The sequence below is a fragment of the Megalops cyprinoides genome, chromosome 1, assembly GCF_013368585.1.
Source record: "Megalops cyprinoides isolate fMegCyp1 chromosome 1, fMegCyp1.pri, whole genome shotgun sequence".
NCBI lineage: Eukaryota > Metazoa > Chordata > Actinopteri > Elopiformes > Megalopidae > Megalops > Megalops cyprinoides.
In genome coordinates this window covers 21,899,241-21,921,683 of record NC_050583.1, presented here as the reverse complement: position 1 = coordinate 21,921,683, position 22,443 = coordinate 21,899,241, and the positions used below count along the sequence as shown (strand labels likewise).

The 22,443-nt window shown below is 44.8% G+C and overlaps 1 protein-coding gene across 5 annotated transcripts in view; it reads left to right on the top strand.

The window, feature by feature from the left end:
• rbfox3a (RNA binding fox-1 homolog 3a) overlaps positions 1-22,443 on the top strand; it is a 429,646-nt gene that overhangs the window by 374,197 nt on the left and 33,006 nt on the right. For 3 of the 5 annotated variants that reach the window (XM_036525762.1, XM_036525729.1, XM_036525746.1), the window contains 2 exons: positions 9,260-9,511; positions 17,835-17,981. In XM_036525762.1, the coding sequence (XP_036381655.1) occupies positions 9,260-9,511; positions 17,835-17,981 (399 nt within the window). The remainder of the gene's footprint in view (positions 1-9,259; positions 9,512-17,834; positions 17,982-22,443) is intronic. The other 2 variants (XM_036525737.1, XM_036525754.1) reach the window with 1 other exon arrangement.

Below are 22,443 nucleotides of genomic sequence, written 5' to 3'. Positions count from 1 at the left end.
GCGATTCTGCTGAAAGGCTCACTCAAGCAAAGTACTCCTTTTCTTATATTTTGTTACATAGTTTTTATGCAGATATTGTAAATTTGCCAAATGAAGGTAACACCTAGCACTCTGCAGATCTATATCTGATTCTGCACCAAGCCTGAAATAGTATATTTACAGCAGTCTGAGATATGTAAATGTAAGTGGAAAAACCTCAACCAAAGTATCTGATAAAGATCTCTAAACAGTGCTTTTTTACGGCTCAGCAATAACTGATGCATTGTGAATATATTCAAAATGGTATGTCACTGGTGATGTAAAAGACCAAAGATGAAGGGAAGTGAAAGACAAAGCAGATAAAGAGACTTGACTGTTTCATTTCAGCTCTCATTTTGTTCAATGGTATATTTCAAAAAGCCACATGGTTACCTTAGTGAGCACAAGGCGTTTGAGGTGTGACACCTGCAATCTCACTCATTCTGACAGTGTCAAAGCAGAATTGTTTTCATGAGCCATCTCAGTGGGATAGAGGGGCAACCCCTATGCAGCCAGAACAATTAATTGCATTGATGAGGTTTTAAAAGTCTGATATGTCATGGAAGTTTTTTTTATTATTATTGTTATTGTTGTTGTTGTTGTCTTTGTGCCAGTGTGTGCAAATACTCTTTCACTGTCCACAGCAGCATCCCCTTAATGGTTGGTCCATGTTGACCGTATGTGCTCTGCCTATTTCGTTTTTAATTGTATATGCTGTGTTTTGATTGTGTAGCCTCAGGACACAGGGAAAATGGACGTTTATTGGACAACTTTTCACTGCTGATCTCCCACTATATTGTTGCTAATTTCCTTTAAATTATCTTGTAATTGTCTGACAGTTTAGGGAGTAGCTGGAGTAAGATTGTGCCTTATCATTAGAGAAAGAATGCGAAAGTTTCTTTTCTTCAAGTTTGCTTTTGACTCATGTAGAGGTAGAGCCGAGCCGAGGAATTGTGGTTTGGGGTTATAATTAGCACACATGGCAATGTCTGGGCTTTGGAGAAGGAATGCGCGCAGAGTGGGGAAATTGTGTGATTTGTCTAATTAAAATGGATCCAGCTAGACCGCCGTTATTTTTGTTTACTGACAAAATGTCTGCTGTGTTTTGGGAAATCATCCCTGGCCCTCTCTCAGCCTCTCCCCGTCTGATGTTTGTGCTGTACATCAATATTAATGATGAAAAGCAGAACTTTCAGCCATGTTTACATGCTTTGCTAAAACGCTCGCCCAATGCTGTGTTTAATTTGTGTTACATCAAGTGTTTTCCCAGTCTCACATGGGCACCCGTAAAATGCTCTGACATTTTCTATTCTCTCAAAATGAAGACCCAGGAGAGATTGTTGCATGTTTCTTTTTTTTTTTTTTTTTTTTTTTTGCATGTGTGTTTGTGTATGTGTGTGTATGGTGCGCATCATGGTTGTAAAACTAAAATGATTGATATGTCTGAAGCTGTGTCTCAGTTGGAGAACTCTCTCCCAGCAAATTGGTCTTGCGTGTTTGTTTAGAGCTCTTTTTACAGTGCGTCTCTCTGAAGCTGGGGAGACAGTGAGGCAGTAACACTGGTCCTAGGGGTGCACTGGCGAGCAAGCACAGCAGAGGGGGAAAAAACACTGATATTACTCTTTTTAATGTGCATGTCTACATATCTGGTAAAGTGCAGGACTCTCCCTGCTCTAGCTGGACCTTTAGCTGCAAAGCAGAGGAGGGGGGGTGGGGGGGCAGCTTTGTAAGAATCCCATTTGAGGTGCAGCATTTTACTGACCTCCCTGGTGCTGTGGCTCTGTGTCACATCGGTGATTAATTGTTATTGAATATAATAATAAAGTAGCAGGAAGCGCGCAGTTGCGCCTTCACGTAAGCCTTGTATCCCCTGTGTGTGTTTGGTGTATACCGCAATGTCAGGTAAACCCCCCTGACATTGATGATGGCTTACAAAGCTTTAACGTCCTTTCACCTATACGAAAGCCACACACCTATGTCCTGTGGATGACATCACTCTGGGGCATGTCATTACAGTGGCATTAATCAAGATGTCCAGTTTGTCCGTAGCTAAAACAGGTAGTGTGTTTTCTTTTTTTTTCTGAAGTAATTTAGTTTTGCCATGGTAGCAGCAGCAGCACACCAGCAGTAACACACAGTGCATTTCTACTGTGCATTTAAGCCCTCTGCCAGCAGACTCTTCACAGTGTGCAGTGCTTGATTGACGTGGCCTGTCACTCGTCCGGCCATCCAGCGGTCCCAGTAGCCTCCCGGGAGGTATAACTTTGCACATTCACTGGGCCCAGACACCGATACATGGAGATGTGATGGAAGCTCTACTCTACTGGCCGTGAGCCCGACCCGGCAGTCTCTCTCCCCCATACTAACACGCGGGGGGGGCGGTCTAGGGTTCCGCAAGGACATCCCTCTGCCAGCTCTTGGAGGGAGCTTTGACTTACCGGGTTTCCACTGCCCACAAATACCCTTCCTCCCCCCCAAAAAAAAAAAATAAATAAAATTGATTTGTAGATGAAAATCAGCAGTGGCGCAGAGCGCAGTCATCCCGGGCAGAGATGCGAGCGCTGATTAGGATGGGGAGAGGGACTGGACAGGCCTCGTCACTCCCCGTGCCCACGCCTCGGGCGGGCCGCCCCACCTGCCACCGAGACGAGACGGGGCGCTGGGAGGGATTGTGTGATTGCAAAACCAAATTCTGCTTGGAAATGATTTCCTAAGTAAGGTTTTCAATCCAATTTGCACCGGCAGAGTGCTTCTCCATAATAAGGCTGGAGGGGCAGCTGAGGGCCCGGGGCAGTGGAAGCGTGCTCCGCAGAGAGGGGATCGATACGGGCTGGACTGACTGCAGCAGGCAATCCCAGCAGCCCTCGCACTGGCGGATCAGGCTGCCAGGGCTACAGCTCCCAGAGCCAAGCCGTGTGTGGAGGCGTTTAATTACCACACTGGGACCCACTTTTATGTAGTAAACAGTCCCGGATGTGGAAGCTGCCCTTGTTAAACTCCAAATTAATAGTTTTTTGTACCCCGTGGACATAATTTGTCCCTCTTATTAAAATCACTCAAATAAAAAATGTGCTGGAGAGAAGTTTATCTCAAAGTCTGTTCGGTAAGGTTAAAGATAGGCTAATGCAGCATGGGTTATTGTCGTCACATTAATCTAGCCTCCATAAACGAGGTGCTGCCACACCAGGAGCCCTGGAACAGCAGTGCTTTACGTGCCCTTTCTTCAACTCCAGTTTATTGTTAAATTATTAATTTCGCACCTAAATGAAAAGAAGCATAAAAGATAAGGACATCATTACATTACTTTGTCTTGAAATAATTCAAGCTGTACTATTTTTTTTTTTCTCCTCTCTATTTTCCATTTGAAACCTGCGGCATTGTTTCTAGAAAGAAAAAGCCTAGCTCCATTTCCACAGACTGCACACTGTGGTACTTTGTGTGGTTTCTGGCTCAGTTTTGGTTTTATGCTGCTATGAATAAGAGCAGTACTGTGGGCTTGATAAATTCACTGTCTGTCAACTAGGGAAGAAGTACTGATAAGAGTCCCTCACGGAGGGAGGAGATCAGCTGGGCAGTCGTAAACCGCGATGATGAAGTTTTCATAATGGCTCTGGGCGCTTGTTGCGTTTAAACAAGGGGTTAAGGAAGCAATCCGAAGCATCAAGTCCGATTTTTTTCCCCTCCCTTCTCTGCATTCTCCCATCTTGAGGGAAATAAACTCATTTACTGCGCGTTGACTGGGATTCGCGGCGCCGTTTCGCCGGAGAAGCGGCGGAGGGGGACACCCTTGATAGAGGCGCAGATAATATGATTTAGCTCATAGGAGAAATCATTTGCCAGCGCAATTTGTCGACAAGGATCTGGGGATGTTTTTTTGTGTAGCCGCCGCAGTCACATTGATCCGGCTTCCTTCAGCCTCCCCTTCTTCCCCTCTCCTCCACATTTATAACATCCAAGTGTTACAGCGAGTGGATGCTGCCATTTTTTATAACCCGCAGAAAAGGGGGCCGAGTGCATTAAAACGTAGCGCCGGGCGCCAGGGAGATATATTAAATATCAATTTCTGATTTAGGTTTATTAAAAAGAAAACTTCAAGGCAAGCAATTTTTTCCCAGCTTCACAAAAGGGGCCGGGTGCCATTTTTTACGTGGTCTGTCCAGGTCTCCCTTTGTTCACAGTGGCCTGTCAACAAGTGTGAGGTGATGGGTGGTGCGCATTACCAAGCAGGCAGCCCATTTCCCAGCTGTAAAGGACGGGCAGCTACCGGCAGAGACTGTAAATCAAACCGCATGCACTGTTGCAGTTCTGTTCCATTTTTCCCTTCAGAAAATGCACCCGCCCTCCATTTCGAACCGCATAGCAGAATGGAGGGTCGGAGATGGACGGGAAAACCACAATCTCACCCCCGTGAAGTGAAGTGCCTCCTCACGGCTGGCCCTGCTTCTCTCCGCCAAGCGGGTCCCCATTCACATTCTTTGATGAGACATATCAAAATAACACGATTGTGCTTTTAGATCATTGGCGCGGCAACCACCTGCTCAAATGCTGGCTGTGAACTTTGTTATGACGGACGCAGGGGCCAACAGAGAGTGAGGCTGACTGAGATGCAGCGGAGCTGGGGGGTGAGGGGGTGGGGGGTGAGATGGGCGGGGGGGGTGAGAAAGCGTGGGGGGGTGAGAAAGCGTGGCGAGAGAGGTGGAGCACAGCGATGAGGGAAGAGGATGAGAAAGCTCTGAGAGGCAGCCTGGGTCAGACAGCAATCTGGGCCCAGGGCTGCTATGGGGGCCCCTGGGGGCCCATCCCTCTCCAAGCCTGCCCATACACCAGACTGCCACGGCAGAGTGGTTTTTCATTTGGATAATGGAGCATTTCCCTAATTGAGAGGACAGTCTCATTTGTTTGCCAACATGTCAATGGCTGTGGCTCTCATTGTTTCCACTACATTTACATTAATGCAATTCTCTGCACTCTTATTAAACAGAGGCTCTTTCTAGTCCGTTGATGGTGCACCGTGAAAGCTAATGCTGCTTAGTCAGTGGAAAAGGCTAATAACAACAAAGAGAAGCAAAATAACGTATTTCCTCTTGCCCTCCCCTCTCCAGACCTATATTACATTCCACAGAATGCATCCTTTCTGTTTTTACCTCTTTTCTCCCTGCTCAGCAGTCAGTTTTTTCTATTTAAAGACTCATATTTTCAGAGTACTGTGCTGGTATCTCCTAATTAAATTCCACATATTTGTTCTAATGTTATTGAATTTCCATATAATTGTTTCACCGGCAATGCAGCAGATAACTTCAAATGCTGCTGTGGCCATATTTTGGGCACACATCAAATAATATTTCTTTACAGTCGTTGTCCAATTGTAGCTTTCTATTTTTCAGAAATAAAAATGCTTACTGAAGGCAAATTGCAATACTGTACATCAAAATTCTTCAAAGCAGGAAATGTCTGAAGTAGGTGTGCCTGGGCTGAATGCATCATCAGGCCTGCTTTGGAACAGAGCAGCATCTAAGTCTGACCGCCACTGGCACTGTTTGAATAAATCCATGACTGTTAAAATATGAATGCTGCTCAATTATATGATTGCATTAAAAGCCAGAGCTGATAATTAAGGTCTTGAATTTTCTCCGCTGCATTTTTGTACTTCCACCCACAGAGTGTAGATTAGCTTGATTTCTTAGTCAACACTTCACTCAGTTTTTTTGTTGTTGTTGTTTTTTGTTCCCAGTTATCCCTTGGCTTTCAGTTTGTTCAATTCAAAATCACTGATACTCCCATGTTGACAGACACCTATTGTTAAGTTGTCGATTGTCAGTGGTTGTTTGCCACCCAGCACTAGTCAAATAATCATAATGTGCAGGTGTCAATTAGGTCAGCACCCCGTCAATGAAAAATGGAAAAACAGTTGGGAAACATCAAGAGTGTATATTCTGTTTAAATAGACCTACTTATCACTCATTCTGTGTTTCAAGATTTGGATTTATAATATTACTTGGTTTCAGTAAGAATTTGTTTATGGAAATGCAGAGCAATGTGATTGCATCACTTTCAGAAGGGAACATTGTATGATATTTGCCTAAAAGAGTTACAGTAGCCCTTGACGCTCTGTATTTTTGCAGTGCAGAAAACAACTTTTTTCCCTATTACTTTCTGTGTCTGGGGTTCAGTGTAGTGTGAAAATAAGCAATGCATTCCAGGACTAAATCTATTGCTTCGGTTAATATTGTCCCCGGCTGATGTAGCTAGAAAAGCTCCATAAAAGTATAGAAAAAAAAAATCTGTCTGGTGTTTTTTTATTAATATTTGAAAAACCTTGTGTTTTTGTTAAATGCTTAATGCAAAGCAACATCGTCACATGTAAAATTCCCTCCAAGGGGGCACAGCAGTATCTGAGATTTCTTTTGAGGAACAGTGCTATTCTGTCTGTGTTTAAGGCATTGTGTCTCTGCTTCATCTCAAACTCAATCAGGATTTAGGTTAAAAGAAAGAAACTGTGCTGTAAATTGCTCTTAATGGTGTCAGAGACCCCTGTGGTCCTCGGCCATTCTATATCCCTTTTGTGACCTAACTGCTCCCAGCGCCTTGCCTTTCTCTTACCCTCTGGAATGATGACATTAAAAAGGACGACTCCCCCTGGCCAGGGAGATTATTGCATTCCTACGCCCCAGGTCCTCATCCAGGGGGTCAAACCAGAATCTCAAAGGGCAAGCTCAGATTTGTATTAGATTAATATCCTCAAATAAACCCTCTGGACTGGCCAGTGTGCCCTTATATGATTCTTATCCCCCATTCCCCATCAGTGGGGGGTGCGCCCCAGCCATGCCCCTGCAATCACACGCTGACAGCAAAGATGACCCCATTGCTGACAAAGGACTCCCAGAGAGACGGGGTCCTGTCAGTCACCATCACGGGCCCGTCTTCCCCAGCAGCGAAAATCAAACACTTCAAGTGACAAGACGTTGTCAGGACAAAGCACGCAGGAGCCACCACGACTGACCACGAGGGGAGAGGGACAGGGGGAGAGAGGGAGTGAAGGAGAGAAAGAGAGAGAGAGAGAGAGATTCATTTACACCCCTGACACTCAGGCCGAGTCAGGGAGAGGGAGGTGGGGGTTATAAAGAGAAGAAAAACCATCGTAAGGGAAACGGCCACTAGTATTAGAAACCTGTAATTTAAATCAAAGGTTATAATCAAAAATTTATCAGTTAATTGATCTTTCGCCTCATGCTTGCCAAGAGAGCAATTTAGATTCCCTTCGTTCCAGCCCCGTGCAGCTATCGAGCGATGTTCTACAAAATAAAGTGTGTTGGGTAATAATGATCAAGCAATTCTCTAATCTGCCCTGAAACATGATATGATAGCCCTTTCCCCAAGTTATTTAGTTTGCAGGGCGCCACTTATTTCCCCAGCCGTTTCTTCGCCGAGATGAAAAACCAGACCCCAAAAAAAGGTTCCAATTTCAGCTGTAGTCACACAGTTTGACAAAATTTTACTTTGAAGGAACAAATTAACTACAAATGATTTTCAAAGCCAGGTTCTCTCCAACTTCCCCTTGCAATTCAAAATACAATACGGCCATGTTAGCCTGAGCCGAATAATCGAAACAGGTTTGACAGAAAGGCTCCTCCTGGGGGGCTGCCGTCCCCGCATGTAATCGTGTTCAGGTCCTGTAGGTACCAGAGTTATTCACTCACCCAGGCAAAGGCGCATCTTCTATTTTGTAGCTCGGTCACACTTTCCTTTATGCTGTTAGGAAACATTTAATAAATGTGTTACTTACTAACTATTTTTTTTTTTTTAAGTAGATGGAGAACACATATTAAGTGAAGAATAAACTGGTAATAATAACACTTTGGGCAGGAAGTAAGTACATGTTATTTGACTGAAAATGTCAGTGTAAATTTCTTTAATAATTAAAATATGATCATCATTTCAGGTATGCATTTTTAAAACAATGAAGTCGTAAGTTTGCTATTTACTTCACGCACACTGACATATTCACCGTTTACTACACGCTCACTGCTTACTACTTAAATGACTCAATAAGACATATTTAACAAATAGTGGGTAACGCATTTATGTTTGCTTTCAGTGACATAAATAAGCCCGTATAATAAAGTGTGACTCTTAGCTCTCATTTCAGCAAACTCCGTGCTCGAACTCTAAATGGCTGTTTTTGTTTTTAACCTTCTACAATGTTTCTGGAAGTAGTCCATGTTCACGATTTCACTCTCTTATCACTTTACCCTTCACAGTTTTCTCACCTGCAATTGCCTGCTATCAGTAGGTAGTGGGTTTCTAAACTGGCCAAACTCTGTTTTTCATTATTCAGCCTGGAGCACCTTCATGTGAACATATATTATTTTCAACACAGCCAGCGGGTGGGGGGATATGCTTAAAAAAGACAATGAGGTATAAGCATAAAACTGGCCATCTAAATTGTTGATTTATAAAGATACACTGGTCTAAGTAACCTATGCAATGGAACCGACAGTGTGAAGGACATAGTTGACTAAATGACATCAACAACAACAGAGAAAAGAGAGACAAAGGAAGCAGACATTCTAATATGAAGTGCCATGGATGCTTTTTTACAACAGTAATATGCCAGACATTTTCTTTCACAGCAATATCATCATCTTCTAGATTTTATAATCTTTTTCATATAGTGCTATTTCAAATGACCAATCATCATTAAAAATCTTCAGTCAGGAACACATGTTATATTTAGATGCAGCTGATAATCAACTGTTTGTACAACACTCTCCGCCTGATTAAATCTAGACAAGGCCAGGTGTTCGATTTTAATAGTAAGTCTGTGGCAAAGTTGGGCCACAGTCGTTTTATGCATTGCATTAATTACATGCAAATCAGAAAGAGAAGTGTTCCGGTCGGTGTTGCCTTATTTGACAGCATATGCCAAAGCAGCTGAAAAACCTGGTATACACTTTCATGCATCGCTAAACAATGGTATCTGTGTTTGCTTCAGGCTTAGCATCTCAATAAATTTTTATCCATATAAACCAGTATCTCCAGGAGACTGCATTTTTATTTTTTTATGGAATTATATTGTCTTTCATACTATGCTTTATAGAGACAAAGATAGCCAATCCTGTTGCTTCTTTTGCCCTCTTTTGTTCTTAACACCTGTTGAATCATAAAAACAAAGGTGTTAATTACACCTGAATGAGAAAGACATGAAACTGAATTAAACGGTAGTTTCTTTCTTCGTTTTTAGGGTAACCAAGAGGCCACAGCCCCCCCAGAAGCGATGGCCCAGCCGTACCCCCCTGCCCAGTACCCCCCTCCTCCGCAGAATGGGATCCCAGCGGAGTACGCGGCGCCACACCCCCACCCCACACAGGACTACACGGGCCAGAGTACAGTGCCCGAGCACGCAATGACCATCTACACGCCTACACAGACACACAGCGAGCCGCCGGGCACCGACAGCAGCACGCCCTCCCTCACTGGCACGACAACAGTACCGGTGAGTCCCCCTCTTTAGCAGTGCAATGTAGAGCCACTCTCCATGGGGCTGCCCACCAGAAGGCCACCCACCACACAGCCTTTGAATACTGGGCCACCCGCCGGAGGGCTGTTTACCATACCTGTTGACCATTCAATGCAAGGTCGACCACCACAGGGCTGCCAGCTGAAGGGCCTCATTCACACTGTGAGCTGCAACCATACCTAAGCTGAGATATGTGTTTAGCTTACTATGATTTAAGCAACTCAAAGTGCTGGCAACTTAAAGAGCAGACCACATGGACAAAACCTAAATAGCTCTTAAGATATTTGTAGCCAACCAGAGGCGGTTAGGAAATCAAGTAATAAAAAATCCAAACTGCCGGAAGAGTTGCATTTAAAATCCTCGAGATCCATCACAGATCTGCGGTGACAAAGAGCAAGAATGGCTCTTTTTAATCAATAGGTTTTTATTGTTGAACATAGGCAAAAAATGCTGTTTGTTCATTCTTTAGCAATAGCAGCAAGAGGCAATTTCTCTGGATTTAGGAGCTCTTGCAAAAATGTGAAGCTTTGAAGTGGTGAGCGGGAAAAAAAAGAAAAAGAATAGGTGCACTTCCAGATAGGACTCTCTCCTCTGCCATCTTTTCAATTTGCCGTTAAATTTAATTTACGCCCGTTTTCCCCCGCTGCTGTCTCAACCGATCCTCAGCGCTCAGGCTTAATGGACACCTGAGAGCAGAGAGAGGAAGGGAAACATGTAAGTGTCTCGGAGAGAGGGCGGCTGGGCGCTGGAGAACCCTGTGTATTTGAATTTATAATAGGCAGTTTTCTCCATCGACTCCTGCCATTCTCTCTACTTTACGCCAGACTCTGCCGCATCCCCATCTCTCAACGTTTGGTATTTGATTTTATTTCATCATTCTGCCTGCAGTGAAGAAAGCCAAGCGGTGGTGGCTGTTGGAGGGGTGATGCGCCCCTCTTCTCCAAGTGGCGATGGGAGAGACATCACAAAAGTGCAGCCTAAGCAGAGGTCTAATCCCCCAGGAGCGGGAGAGAGGGGCCCGCTGCTGCGCTCCTCTGGTTTAATGACAGCCTTGCCTGTTTGCTTTGGTGTCAGACAGCCAGATTCGCCTTTGATTACTGCGCCCAATGGGAAAATCGCTTGCGACCAGATCAGCACTTACTACCAGACCAGCCCCTTACTTTTTATTATTATATTTTTTTCTCTGGAAGTGTAAAGACTGCTGAAAAAATTGTATTCCGTATGAATCATAATTCCCAGCAGATTATTATATTTAATAAAGAGTGTTTGCGTTGGGGGGAAGGGGGGTGTTAGGGCACATGTGTTTTTAGAGTCTGGATCAGGACGTTCGACAGTGTTGTCCAAGGATAGACTTCTGAAGCCCGCTGACAGCCAAGTTCAGACGACCTCACTTGAAAGCGCCCCGCTGAGTAAAACACCACAGAACTTTTCTTCAAATCATGAGGGAGAGAGGGTCCTGCTGGAGAGTTCTGGAAAAAAACAAGCTTTTGGTATCTCTAATTCAAATAGTTGGAGACTGTGGATTTGGCTTCATGAGAAACTCTTCTTTTAGTTAAAAATAAACTTAGTACAGTTAATCCACACTCAGCAGATACTGCAGGAGTTTGACAGCCCATAGCAAGCAAATGAGGACTGTCTAAAATTTGGTGTAATTATAGTTTTTGTATAGACTTAAACTGACACTTTCACTGTACTCTCACTCGCTTGTCTCAGGCCAGGCTCTTGGTGGAGGTTAATTTACTCCTCCATGTTGAGCTGAGTTCACCGTGAATCCCTACTGTCACTGTAAAATAATGTAAAGTACTTGAGTATCAGCTGGGAAGGAGAGTTCACTGCTTGGCTAAAATAAAGACACCTTTGTAGGATCTTCAAACTGTTGCTATTTATATTTTACCAGGCCAGAATAATTTGGCCTTTTACTGACTATGTTGTTGGTGCTGGTACATTAAATGGAATGATATTTTACTAATGGTTATACCTGTTTAGATGTAGTTAGCATGGAGATCTTGGCCACTGTGGACTATTAACTTATCTGAAAGGCTTGCTAAGGAAGTGGCCTTCTCCTCTCACACTCAGCAGTGGCAGGTGACATAAAGGGTTTGTCTAGTGCTCCTTCAGAGAGAGAGAGGGAGGGAAAAGGAGAAGAACAAAAAAAAAATAAAGCGGCTCAGTCTAATCCCTTTAAGTGAAGCGCCGGTATCACCCTAATCGGATGTAATCTACCTGCTTGGCAGCTTTCCAATCAGATAGTTTCAATTATGTGGTTGTACTGCCGTTCCAAGGGGAAAAGTGCTGAGCAGAGCACTTTGGAAGTGATTTGCAGATAACACTGAATGAGTATGTTAGAGAAATGACTGAACAAGAAGCGGGGTGACTTGGCTGAGCTAACAGCCTGCGTGGCGGCAGTGTCTTCCCGCTCGCCCTGTGACAGCAGCGGGGGAGGGAGAGGGGTGCCGAAGGTGGTCTTGTATGATAATGTTCAGGCAATTATTTCCCCGAGCAGCTTCACTGCTCCCCAGCTTCCGAACATGGTGGGGGAATAAACACGGCGGCGTATGAGGGAGCCTTCTATACCATCCCGGACACAGGGCGTTATAGCACCACGGGGTTCACGTGGAATTACTCCTGTGTCGATGTGTACGTGAGACAGTATGTGCACGCATGTGGTTATGTGCATGTTATATTTATCCAACACACATTTAAGCGTGTGTGTACGTCGATGGACACAATAACGGCACTGTTGGTGCTCATCTACTCAGGGACTCCAGACATTTACTGTACGCGAGTAAAGTGTCTGAGTAAGGAAATCAGTCCAATAAAACGGACACCCTTTGTCATTCTGTAAATCATTTAGCACAGCTGTAATATCCACTAGCGGCACATGTATAAAAATTTGTTACAGTACGCTCCAGGCTTCAATCACGGTAATGGGGATTCATAAACCTTTAGCAAGGTAATGTACCTACTGATCACTGGTTTGGGGATTTTTTTTAACATACTATAAAATCTCTTCCAGTTTATGCCTTTATCATAACCCTGGCGTTGGCAGCTTTTGAAATTTGTCTTTGTGCCCTAATGTTTATTGCTGAGTGGGTGATTACTGTTTTTTTTCCACAGGAATAAGTAAAATTGTGTAGTAGTAAAGAAAGCACCCATAAATTCATAGGTGACTGGTGTGCTTGGTGGAGCAGGAGTGTCCCTTGACAGATGGATGGACAGCTTCTGACCTAATACAATAATAAATCTGCACGAACCTGTCAAAGAGTAGCATGAATCAGTTCAAATAAAAATGGAACTGCAAGGGTTAGAAACCCACTACCAGTCCCCTGACCCAAACCTGAAGTAGCCCAATACTACAGACTTGGCACCATTGCCCCAGGGCTGTGGCAGGGCACCAGACTCCCCACCGAAAAAGGAGACTTTTAATTACTTTTCAACTCTGCACCGATAGAGAAAAAAGCCCCTTGAAACCTAGTCTCTGAAAAGACAGATGCAGTGCATGCTAGCTGCAATATAATTAACATGCAATTAACACAAATTAAAAGGCAAATTGCGAAAGTGAAACCCCTGTAGAAGGCTCCTTAGCGGTGTGAGGGAGGGAGGCTGGGGGTGGAGGTGGCGATGGGATAATTAGATAAAAACCCATCGCACGCGTCCTCCACTCAAGTGCTTATTGCTCAGCTCCTCGACTGAGCACTCAACACAAGACAACTTCACTCTCAAGAAGGGGAAAGGTAGTGGGGAAAAAAAAGCAAAGATGATTGTGGAGAGGTCTGTGCAGGGCTGTGTGCATCTGTGTGTGCGTTTTTGTGTGTGTTTTTGTTGGTGGAGAGGCATATGCAGCCCTCAGGTCTCAAATGGAGCACAGTCTGGTTCAGATGACAATAAAGGTTTCCCTAAGGAAAGTCAAAGCCACCGTATACAATCTAAAGTATATTGCAGATACATATGTGGGCTCCCCGAACATACATACAGCATTGTCATGTAGGCAGAAAGAGGGTTTTGATGGGAACCGCGCTGCTGCACTGTTACCTGTTAAACTTGATGTATTCCCTCTTTTTTGCCGGTGGGAGCTGCTGTAAGCAGGGGCATCTGAATGACTGATGGCACTTTTATGATAAATGATAGAGACCATGTGCAGGGCTTAGGCCCAAGAGCAGGAGAATCTCCCACACGGGGCAGTGGGGAGAGCAGGAGCTTGGAGGGGTAATTACAGCTCTGTTCAGCCCATCTATCTGCCTGTGATCCCGCCACCCGGCCACATCCCGCTCCAGGCCCCACAGCCGCCAGACGGCAGAGCTGCAATAGGCCAATTCGTCCGGCTGCGCCAAGGAGCAGGGGACGGGGCCGCCCATCCAGCACAGGGTTAGTGCTCCATCTTAACAGAGTTTGACTGTCTGCCCAGCTGCACCCCTCTAATGATCAATTACCCCAGCGCAGTGTTAAACGCTCGCCCTGCACATGTGCAGACAGCCCCTTGTCGTTAAACTCTTTATTTACCCACAGTGTGTGTGTGTGTGTGTGTGTGTGTGTGTGTTGGGCGTGTGCCGTGCTGGAGCAGTAAACAGGCTGGCCGCCGTGTGCCCGTGTTAGCGGGGAACACGGACGAGGGATTTCGGGGCTCCGGGGTGACCCCTCTGCCCTTCGGCTTGTGTGACTCTGTAGAGGGGCGCTCATCTCCAGCCTGCTTCAGAGCAGAAGAGATAGGGATACTGATCAGTGCTGCTACAGCCTTTTGTGTGTGACCTGCAGGGCGCTGAGCAGGATGGTACAGCTGTGTGACACACAGAGCGACAGAGTTCAGCTCAGGACAAGCTCATAGAGAAGCCTCGGGGAGACGAGGAGAGCTGCACTACACATATTAAGGGTTAGAAATGTTTAACAGGGAGGCTCCGGATGTTAGTGAATGAGCGCAAAGTGAAAGTGCTCAGGGCAGTCTGTGATGTAGGAACACCGATATCCATGTCCCAAGCAAATGTTGCTAAAATATCTGAGTCAGTCATTCAAACAATTGTACACTATGTCAGCAAAGCGTGGGATCAACTCACAGAGCAAAAGATGAAATGGGATAAAGTAAAAAAAAAATATTTTGCAAGAGTATCCAAGTACAACAGAAAAAGCCAAATAACATTTGCTGGGCCTAATGACATCCATTACCATTAAACATTATTTCATAACGCCCCAAAAAAGGACTTAAGTTCAAGATTCATCTTGAGATTATCAACTTCCCAAAAGCTGAGCCCAAAATAAGCTTACAAAAACCTGTAGTACCTGGAAAACAGCACCACAACAAGACAAAATTATATTGCAGTATTACACCTATCACCCGTTGAGACACACAGACAAAAGCAGAAGGCAAAGTTGAGCACAATATTAAAAAGCCACAACACCCTGGCAGACTCCCTGTCCACAGTGAAACATTAAAAAGAAGAAATCCTCTGACAAAGAAATAGACTTAGTAAGCGCCGCCTGGCTATTGAGACTGCCTGACACAGGCAGCCCTGGCAGCCCAGAGAGAATGGGACAGACATTGTCCTCAGAGAACAGGCTCATTCGGAGGCTCACAGAGCTGCAGTTTATCATAAAATGTAAAACGTACATGGATGTTAGAGACGCCTGCGTCCCTAAAATAAAATGGATCTGTCCACAATTTCCTGTCCTGCCGGATGTAGATAAATTGCCCATCAGCTTCAGGGAGGAACAGAGGTGTACATTGCTGGAAGCAGAGTGCGTGAGTCCCTGCTGCAGCCTGAGGGACAGCAAGTGACATGCACGTCATTTAAAAAACACTGTGCTTTATTTAATGGGTTTCATACATTGCTGATATCTCTATCTATTGTTGTGCACGGCCTTCAGCCCTGTTCATTTGGTTTGTTGTTTGCGAGAGAGCAGTGAGAGGGAAAGGAAGCAGAGAGAGAGAGAGATAGAGGCTACGCTGCTCTGACAAACGCCCAGCACGTCAGGAGGGTATTGTCCCAGACAATATGATTCTGACCTGACTGCGTTGGAGTGAAGGGCACTCTGACAGGTAGCGGGATGGGAAGAGAATGAGACAATGGAGGGAGCCGATAGGGGAGAGCGGGGGAACCGAGGGGGGAATCTGCATCGTCCAGGACCGTTCGAGTGAAACCCAGCTGCAGAGCTACCGGGGGGCTAAACCGCCGGCGATATCAGATTGGAAGGAGCTGGGGGCAGCACACTGAGTAAACACTGTGTTTCTGGTGTTTGTGTCAGTCCGCGACATGTTGCCGCAGCGCCTGATTTTGAAAAGGTAGATAATGTCCTGAGTGATAGATGGAAGGGGTTGACTCGGAGGTTTCCTAGCGTACCTGCCCAGCCTCCTCATCCCCAGGTCTCAGAGAGAGTGTCATTGCAATGCATCACCCCGGAGCGCACACTCCGTCCCCCTAAGCCTGGTTCAGCCACTTAACCCCTCTCACAGGAACACATGTCACCCTGACAAGCTCCCACCCCCCCAACCCCACCCCCCACCTCCATCCCCTCACTCCAGCTGCTAATCTCTCTTCACCATTGGGGACAGCAGCTTTGCAGGGGTTGGCTGTGGAGACTCTGCACTTGTGGACAAGGGTTCAAGCCCTGGAGTTGCGCCCCTGCACCTTGCCTGGATTGAACCAGTTATGATAAAGGCATGAATGGGTTTTTAAAATTGTATATCTGTTCAGAAAAGAACAGTGGCACTATAAATTGTCTTGGATGAGCAGGTACCATAAAAGCAAATAAATGATGACAATCTTAGCAATGACTATGATGATGATTATGAGGCCAGTAATGATGGCGATCCTCATCACAGTCATGATAATAAGGGTATGTATTAATGATAATAAGAATGAATGAATCCCCTTCCCATCTTGTAAATGGTTTGAGGTGTAATGGGCAGAACCCCAGCAGCCTGCCTGGCTTCCTCCGGCCGTGGTGGGATCACCACACAGTGGAGGCGCTGCACGGCTTTCCACAGGGGGCTGGGCGGTGTGTGTGCGCCCAGCACTGTACTGTGTGCCACAGTCTCGCAGAGCCATGCTCGGCTCTGAGGAAGTGTTCGTCCTTGCGGCTCCTCAATGTTGCCGGGAAGGAAAACATTGGGGACTCTTATTCAAACAGCTTTTTGTGTATTTAGCTGAGGAGCCCAGCTCTCTCTCTCTCTCTCTCTCTCTCTCTCTCTCTCTCTCCCTCCCTCCCTCCCTCTCTCCCTCCCTCTCCGTCTCCCTGTCTGCGGACTGTGAGGCAGTCCGCTGGCTGCCAGAATGTCGCTGCCTTCAGCACTTCTCTCTCATTGATCCTGCTAAGCCCAGGAACTTTAGCTGACATCATCTTTTCGTCCTACCTACCCATGTTATTCTAATTCATTATGTATATTAACTCCTGAAGCCTGTGTTTTTTTCGTGTCTGGGCCACTTTTTCTGCGTAGGATGTTCATTTCATTGCATGTTTTTTTTTTTTTTTTTTTTTGTGAAAAAAAAAAACAGGAACAAATAAATTAGAATGTTGTCATAAAAACCGTCGGAACAAAACACTCAGTAATCCTCATAATACATCATATTCTGACTTTCTGGAAGGAAGCATGTCCCAGAAGTGTGAATGAAGGTGTTTATTTTATTACACTGCTCATACAAATGGATGGGGCCGGATCATTGTTTTGCCACTATGTTTCCACTAAATCACTATGAATCTTCCTTAGCTGTTTATGCTCTTTAAGGTGTGAGGTAATTGCCATGTTTTTACCCCCTGTCCCGTGCAGTGCCCCCCCAGATGCAGACTGGCCATTCCGGTGCCTCTTTCAGTAGGCAAGTCCAGGCTGTATTTATAAAGGCACACGTCTGAGAGAGAAATAAATGGGGGCTGTCACAGAAAGCAGCTCAAAGGCATGTCATTCATCCTGAGGTGGGAGCGTCGCTGCCACTTTCTGCTCGTGATGGACAGATCAACACATGGGCTTTGAGCTGGAGTGCTGTTTGAGTTTTTCTCCCTCAGGTCTTTATACATGGCACCAATAATGAATCCTTTAGTCTAGACGTGTCAGAGGTTTTTAAATCTATATCCACACCTTTTGACAGGTCCCTTAATCTTCTGCGCTACATACAAATGTTGGGTAAGTGTAAGGAATTTGTAATACATGACTATAAGTATAAAACTATAATATATGGCCAGTGGAGTTTCACTTCCCTTGGAATTCGAGATTCAGGGCTAATGGTAATGGTCTCTCCCCCCCATGTGACGGACGAGGCCCAAACTGTAACGAAGGGGGGTACTAACGAGCAGCCTTTTCTTTGTTTCCCTCCAGCAGGCAGACGAGGTGGCGCAGACAGAGGGCTCTCAGCAGCTACAGCTACAGCCCTCAGACTCCTCAGAGAAGCAGCAACCCAAACGGTTACACGTCTCCAACATCCCTTTCCGCTTCCGGGACCCAGACTTACGGCAAATGTTCGGGGTAAGTGCATAGTCATGATGTCTCTCTTAGACCCACTGTTTTAAACAGAGTGCTTCAAAGCAGCACAGACTATATTCACTGGTGTCACAAAGCACGTGGATATGTAAATTGAATCAGTGCATTATGTGATAAAAAAATAAAACCTTGTTTACTGTTTTATGAACAATTATGTCTGCACACACCTTTGGTAAACACCTGTGCACTCAACCAGTCTTTGAGCAAAAAAGCACACGTCAAGTGGCATTTTGGGATCACTCAGGGTTCGTTAAAATTGTATGGTCACACCTCTTAAATGATTCATGCCAAACACCCCGCACACCTTTACATGAAAACAGTAGAGCAAATAGTAGAGCAACTAAAACGTCTTGAATGGGTTGTCTGCTGATGACCGTCCTTTGCTGTTCACCGCAAATGTCAAAAGAGCTGTTTTGGTTTACGCATTAACTGTGTATTTGATTTTACACCTTGAATTATAACTGCCACAGTTAATTTTGGAACATACAGAATTGAAGGATGAATATTTAATGGGAGCTACTCAGTCTTTCATGGCAGAGCGCTTCAAGCTCAGTTTGTGGCAGGTGCCAAGGGTAGTTCTACCGGACTGAACCTGACAACAGCTGAACGACCTTTGTGAAGGATATCCAGCGCTGAACACGCCTGGCTCCACTAACATCCTCTTAATTATTATTCTCTGTGTCGGCATGTGGAGGCAATTTCAGAGCAAATGAAATTGTGGTACTATTTTCCTGATGTATTTATACAATGTGAGTCCCATTGCTGCCAATTCTGACATATAATACAGAAAATTTGAGTATTATCAAATTACTGCAGCTCAGATGGGATGACCAAGTACTTCTCACAAAGAACCTGACAGGATATAATTTAGGTTTAATCTCTGATTAACAAGCAACAGATAACAGGAAACCTGTGTGGGGAAAACAGTGGCAGCTTGTTGCCAGACGGTGATAAAGGTGCGGTTGGTCTAGCTTGTTAAGATCTTGATGTTTACTGGAGTATAGTGTAGCAGACAATAACATTTAGTATAATAGAGAGTCCAAGATTTATTCTCTACTTAAAGCCTGGGGAACATCTGCTGCCCACAGTACTTTGTTTTCACAGAAGCCCTCGGAAAGTCCTGCTTTGCTCTTCTCAAAGACTCACCCAGCATTGATGTGCAGAGAGTGAGGGGATGGAAGGTCCCACCAGTGGAGGCGTAATTAATAGCATTTTTCAGTGCAGTTAAAAGGGACGTTCTCCTCATTAGGTGTCTGTAAGGTAACAGCTCCAGTGGCAGGTGCTATGAGGACTGTCGGGGGCTGGGGCTTCAGCTCCCCAGGTCTCAGTGGAGTCTCGAAGGCACAGAGCGCCATGCTGCAATTAGCCCAGTGTCACTGGGAGTAAGAGTGAGAGAGGACAAGAGGAGCGGAGAAGAGGGAGAGGGAGAGGAGAAGACAGATCAGAGAGACCATGAAGGGATCAGGGCTCTGCTCTGTGCCAGATTCATCCTGCACTCTAAGCCAGATTCGCTTTACACGAGCTCAGTTGAACATGACAACATGGGGTCAAGGGGCATCATGCGCTGTACTCTACACCGCAGAACACCAGCGGCAGTATGCCCCTGCAGTCAGGGCCCAAGACAAGCCATTCACCATCAGAGAGGGACATCGGCAGCTACATCTATCTGATACAATATTGTATCACCACTATCTACAGCGTAGGTGGTGTGAATACAAAATTCTATTGACCCATGCCTATTATTAGAATATAAAACAAAAGCACTCTACAATAAAGATACGTTTATAGTGTATATCAAATTATTAAAGTTTTAAAATGATTCAGATATTTAAAGTATTGAAATACATATCCATGAAATCTCTGGATACTATTATACTCCCTCACTGTGTGCTACGTATGATAATTTAATTGTTAAAGAACATTTCAGATAGTTTGAATTGTGAAAATGACTGTGGTGGCAACAGGCAGTGCGTCAGTGTTCTGCACTTCCCTCCTGTATTTTGTTGGGTGCAGAATTCAAACTGAGCTTAGCTATAAAGTGTTTATGAAATGACAGGGTTGGAATATATGGGATTTTGCTTTAGAGGATTCACAGCTGAGTTGAAAGCCGTGATACATGTATTGGGCTCCGTCAGTACTGTCTCACTAACACTGAACACTCCCAGGGCGTCTCTTTGCTGTGCTGGAGTCAAAAGAACAGCATTTGCCCACAGCATGGTTGCATAGACTACCATACAAATTACCGCTTGATCTTTCATTTAATGGTGAATATTTGATATGTAGGATTTATATTAAACCATGTTATTTTTCTCTGAATACTATACTTCTACACATTAACACTTGGAGTTCAATGACTTTGCAGTGAATGTGAACAGAATCAAATGAAAATTCCATTCCAAGAATACCATAGCTGAGATCAAATTCTAAGGTAGACACAATTTAAATTACACTAAAAATCATGTCAGACTATCTTCGTAATGATATTATCTTTTTTAAGCACTGATAGGGATGTTTATCTCGCTGAGTCAAAGTGTTGTGAGTAACATGATAAAGTTCTAAAACACAAGCTTTAAACATGTCTGTCGCCTTGACAGTGTTCTCAGTTTTTTTTTTCTTTCGCAGAGTTTAATTTTCCAGTTTAGTATTCCCTGCACTTGAGCGGGTTCTTTGGAATTCAAATTGGTTTCTAATTAGCACCAAGGCTTTGTTTGTTTGTTTAGTTGAAGTGTGCAACTTATGGATATATTATGCAAATGTGGAGGCCTGTCAAAGTTCTTCCTTCCCCATCGATGGAATGGGGCTGGGGATAAATCGTTGTGGGCAGAACTAGCGCTTTGCAACAAAGATCCCATCAGCATTTCGCTTTCCTCACAATGGGCTTCAATCGGATCATTGTGTGCAGTGCCTTCCTCCTGGCTGTAATTGCTGTAATGTGCCAGTGGCTCGATGTGCCATTACCGCTCTGCTTGAGCAGAGGCACAATGCAAACAAAAGCAATATCGGGACATTATAGCATTCAGCGGTGCAGCCCACTGCAGGTTGATAACACACAGGCCACCGGTTCTCCATCTGCACACACACTCTGCTCCGCTAGCTCGCTGTGATATGAGCCCGTGCGCTCGATGTAAACAGAGGGGAATGAAATCTAAAATGGAGAGTAAATCCAGTCAGATGCAGCAGACAGGAATATTGCACGACTGTAGATGGGTTGAGGTGTGTGCGTGTATGTGGGGGGGGGGGGGGGGGGGGGGGAGTGCAGCAGAGCAACAGAAAAAATAAAAACTTTGCACTCATTATCAAACATTATTTGAGCTTAATTTGTAATTAGAAAAACACATCTAGGGAAATTACAACAATAAGTATGAGGCTTTAATGCTATTGAGTGAAATAGCTCTCGAAGCACCAGCTCTATGTGCTGCTCAAGGACATGTTTAGAATTGAACATCATCCCATGACATTATTATGGCTGTCTCTCTGTGAGAAATATTCAGGTATTATTTACTGTTTATTTGCTTAGCAGATGTGCTTAGCCATGTTGACTTTTCTAGATTCAATTTGAGATGTTATCCATCACAAATACATTGCTGGGTATTTACTTAATTACCTGGCTCGGGGGTGCAATGGCAGTGCCCCATAAAAGAATTGAACTTGCCGCCCTCTGGGTAATAGGCAGGTTCCATAACCTCTGCATCACACTGCTGACCCCAGAGAGAAAGCATCTCAAAACCTACCAGGCCTTGGCCCACTCCCATCATGCATTGCTCAGCTCTGACTCTGGCATAGAGAGTAAAGAGGTTTTCTGACATGGCGGCTCTCAGGACTGTATTATATTGTGGTAATTAAAGAAGCCCCCTTGTAATGTGCTGCACTATGTAACGTGTAATGGGCTGTTTGCCGTGCCTTCACCATGTTTAATAACGCTGCACTCAGAAAGCCAGCTGTGAGAGGGCTCTTCCTATCACACTCCCAAAGTGGGGTTCTTAAATGAGACACTACATCACCTGCACACCCTCCATTACCTACCCTATTACCTGCGGCCTTCCTCCAGAGCTTGTGTCTCCGGATGAAAACCTGCAGGGAGTTTTATATGGGTGCTGCAGGTTACCATAGGGTGCCTTTAATGTCTTTTTAATGACCTCTGCATATTTTAATTGCCTGCTTCTATAAACCTTGTGGATCCCAGGTAGTACCTACCTAGAACTTTAATTTCTTGTTTTCATCCTGAAGATGGATTGCAAGAGGCACCTCCCTGAGTCCCTCCTGCTTTCACTACTGCCTTGAGATCATCGGTAATTTACCCTGAATAACATCCATTGCGGTCTCTTGTTTTCTTCTTGTTTTTTTTTTTTTTTTTACATTCAACAGCCCCATAGAAGGTAATAACTGGCCAGAGCTTACTGTCTCCCAGTGATAGTAATTTTATTGGTGTGTTTATGCAGTTTTTTTT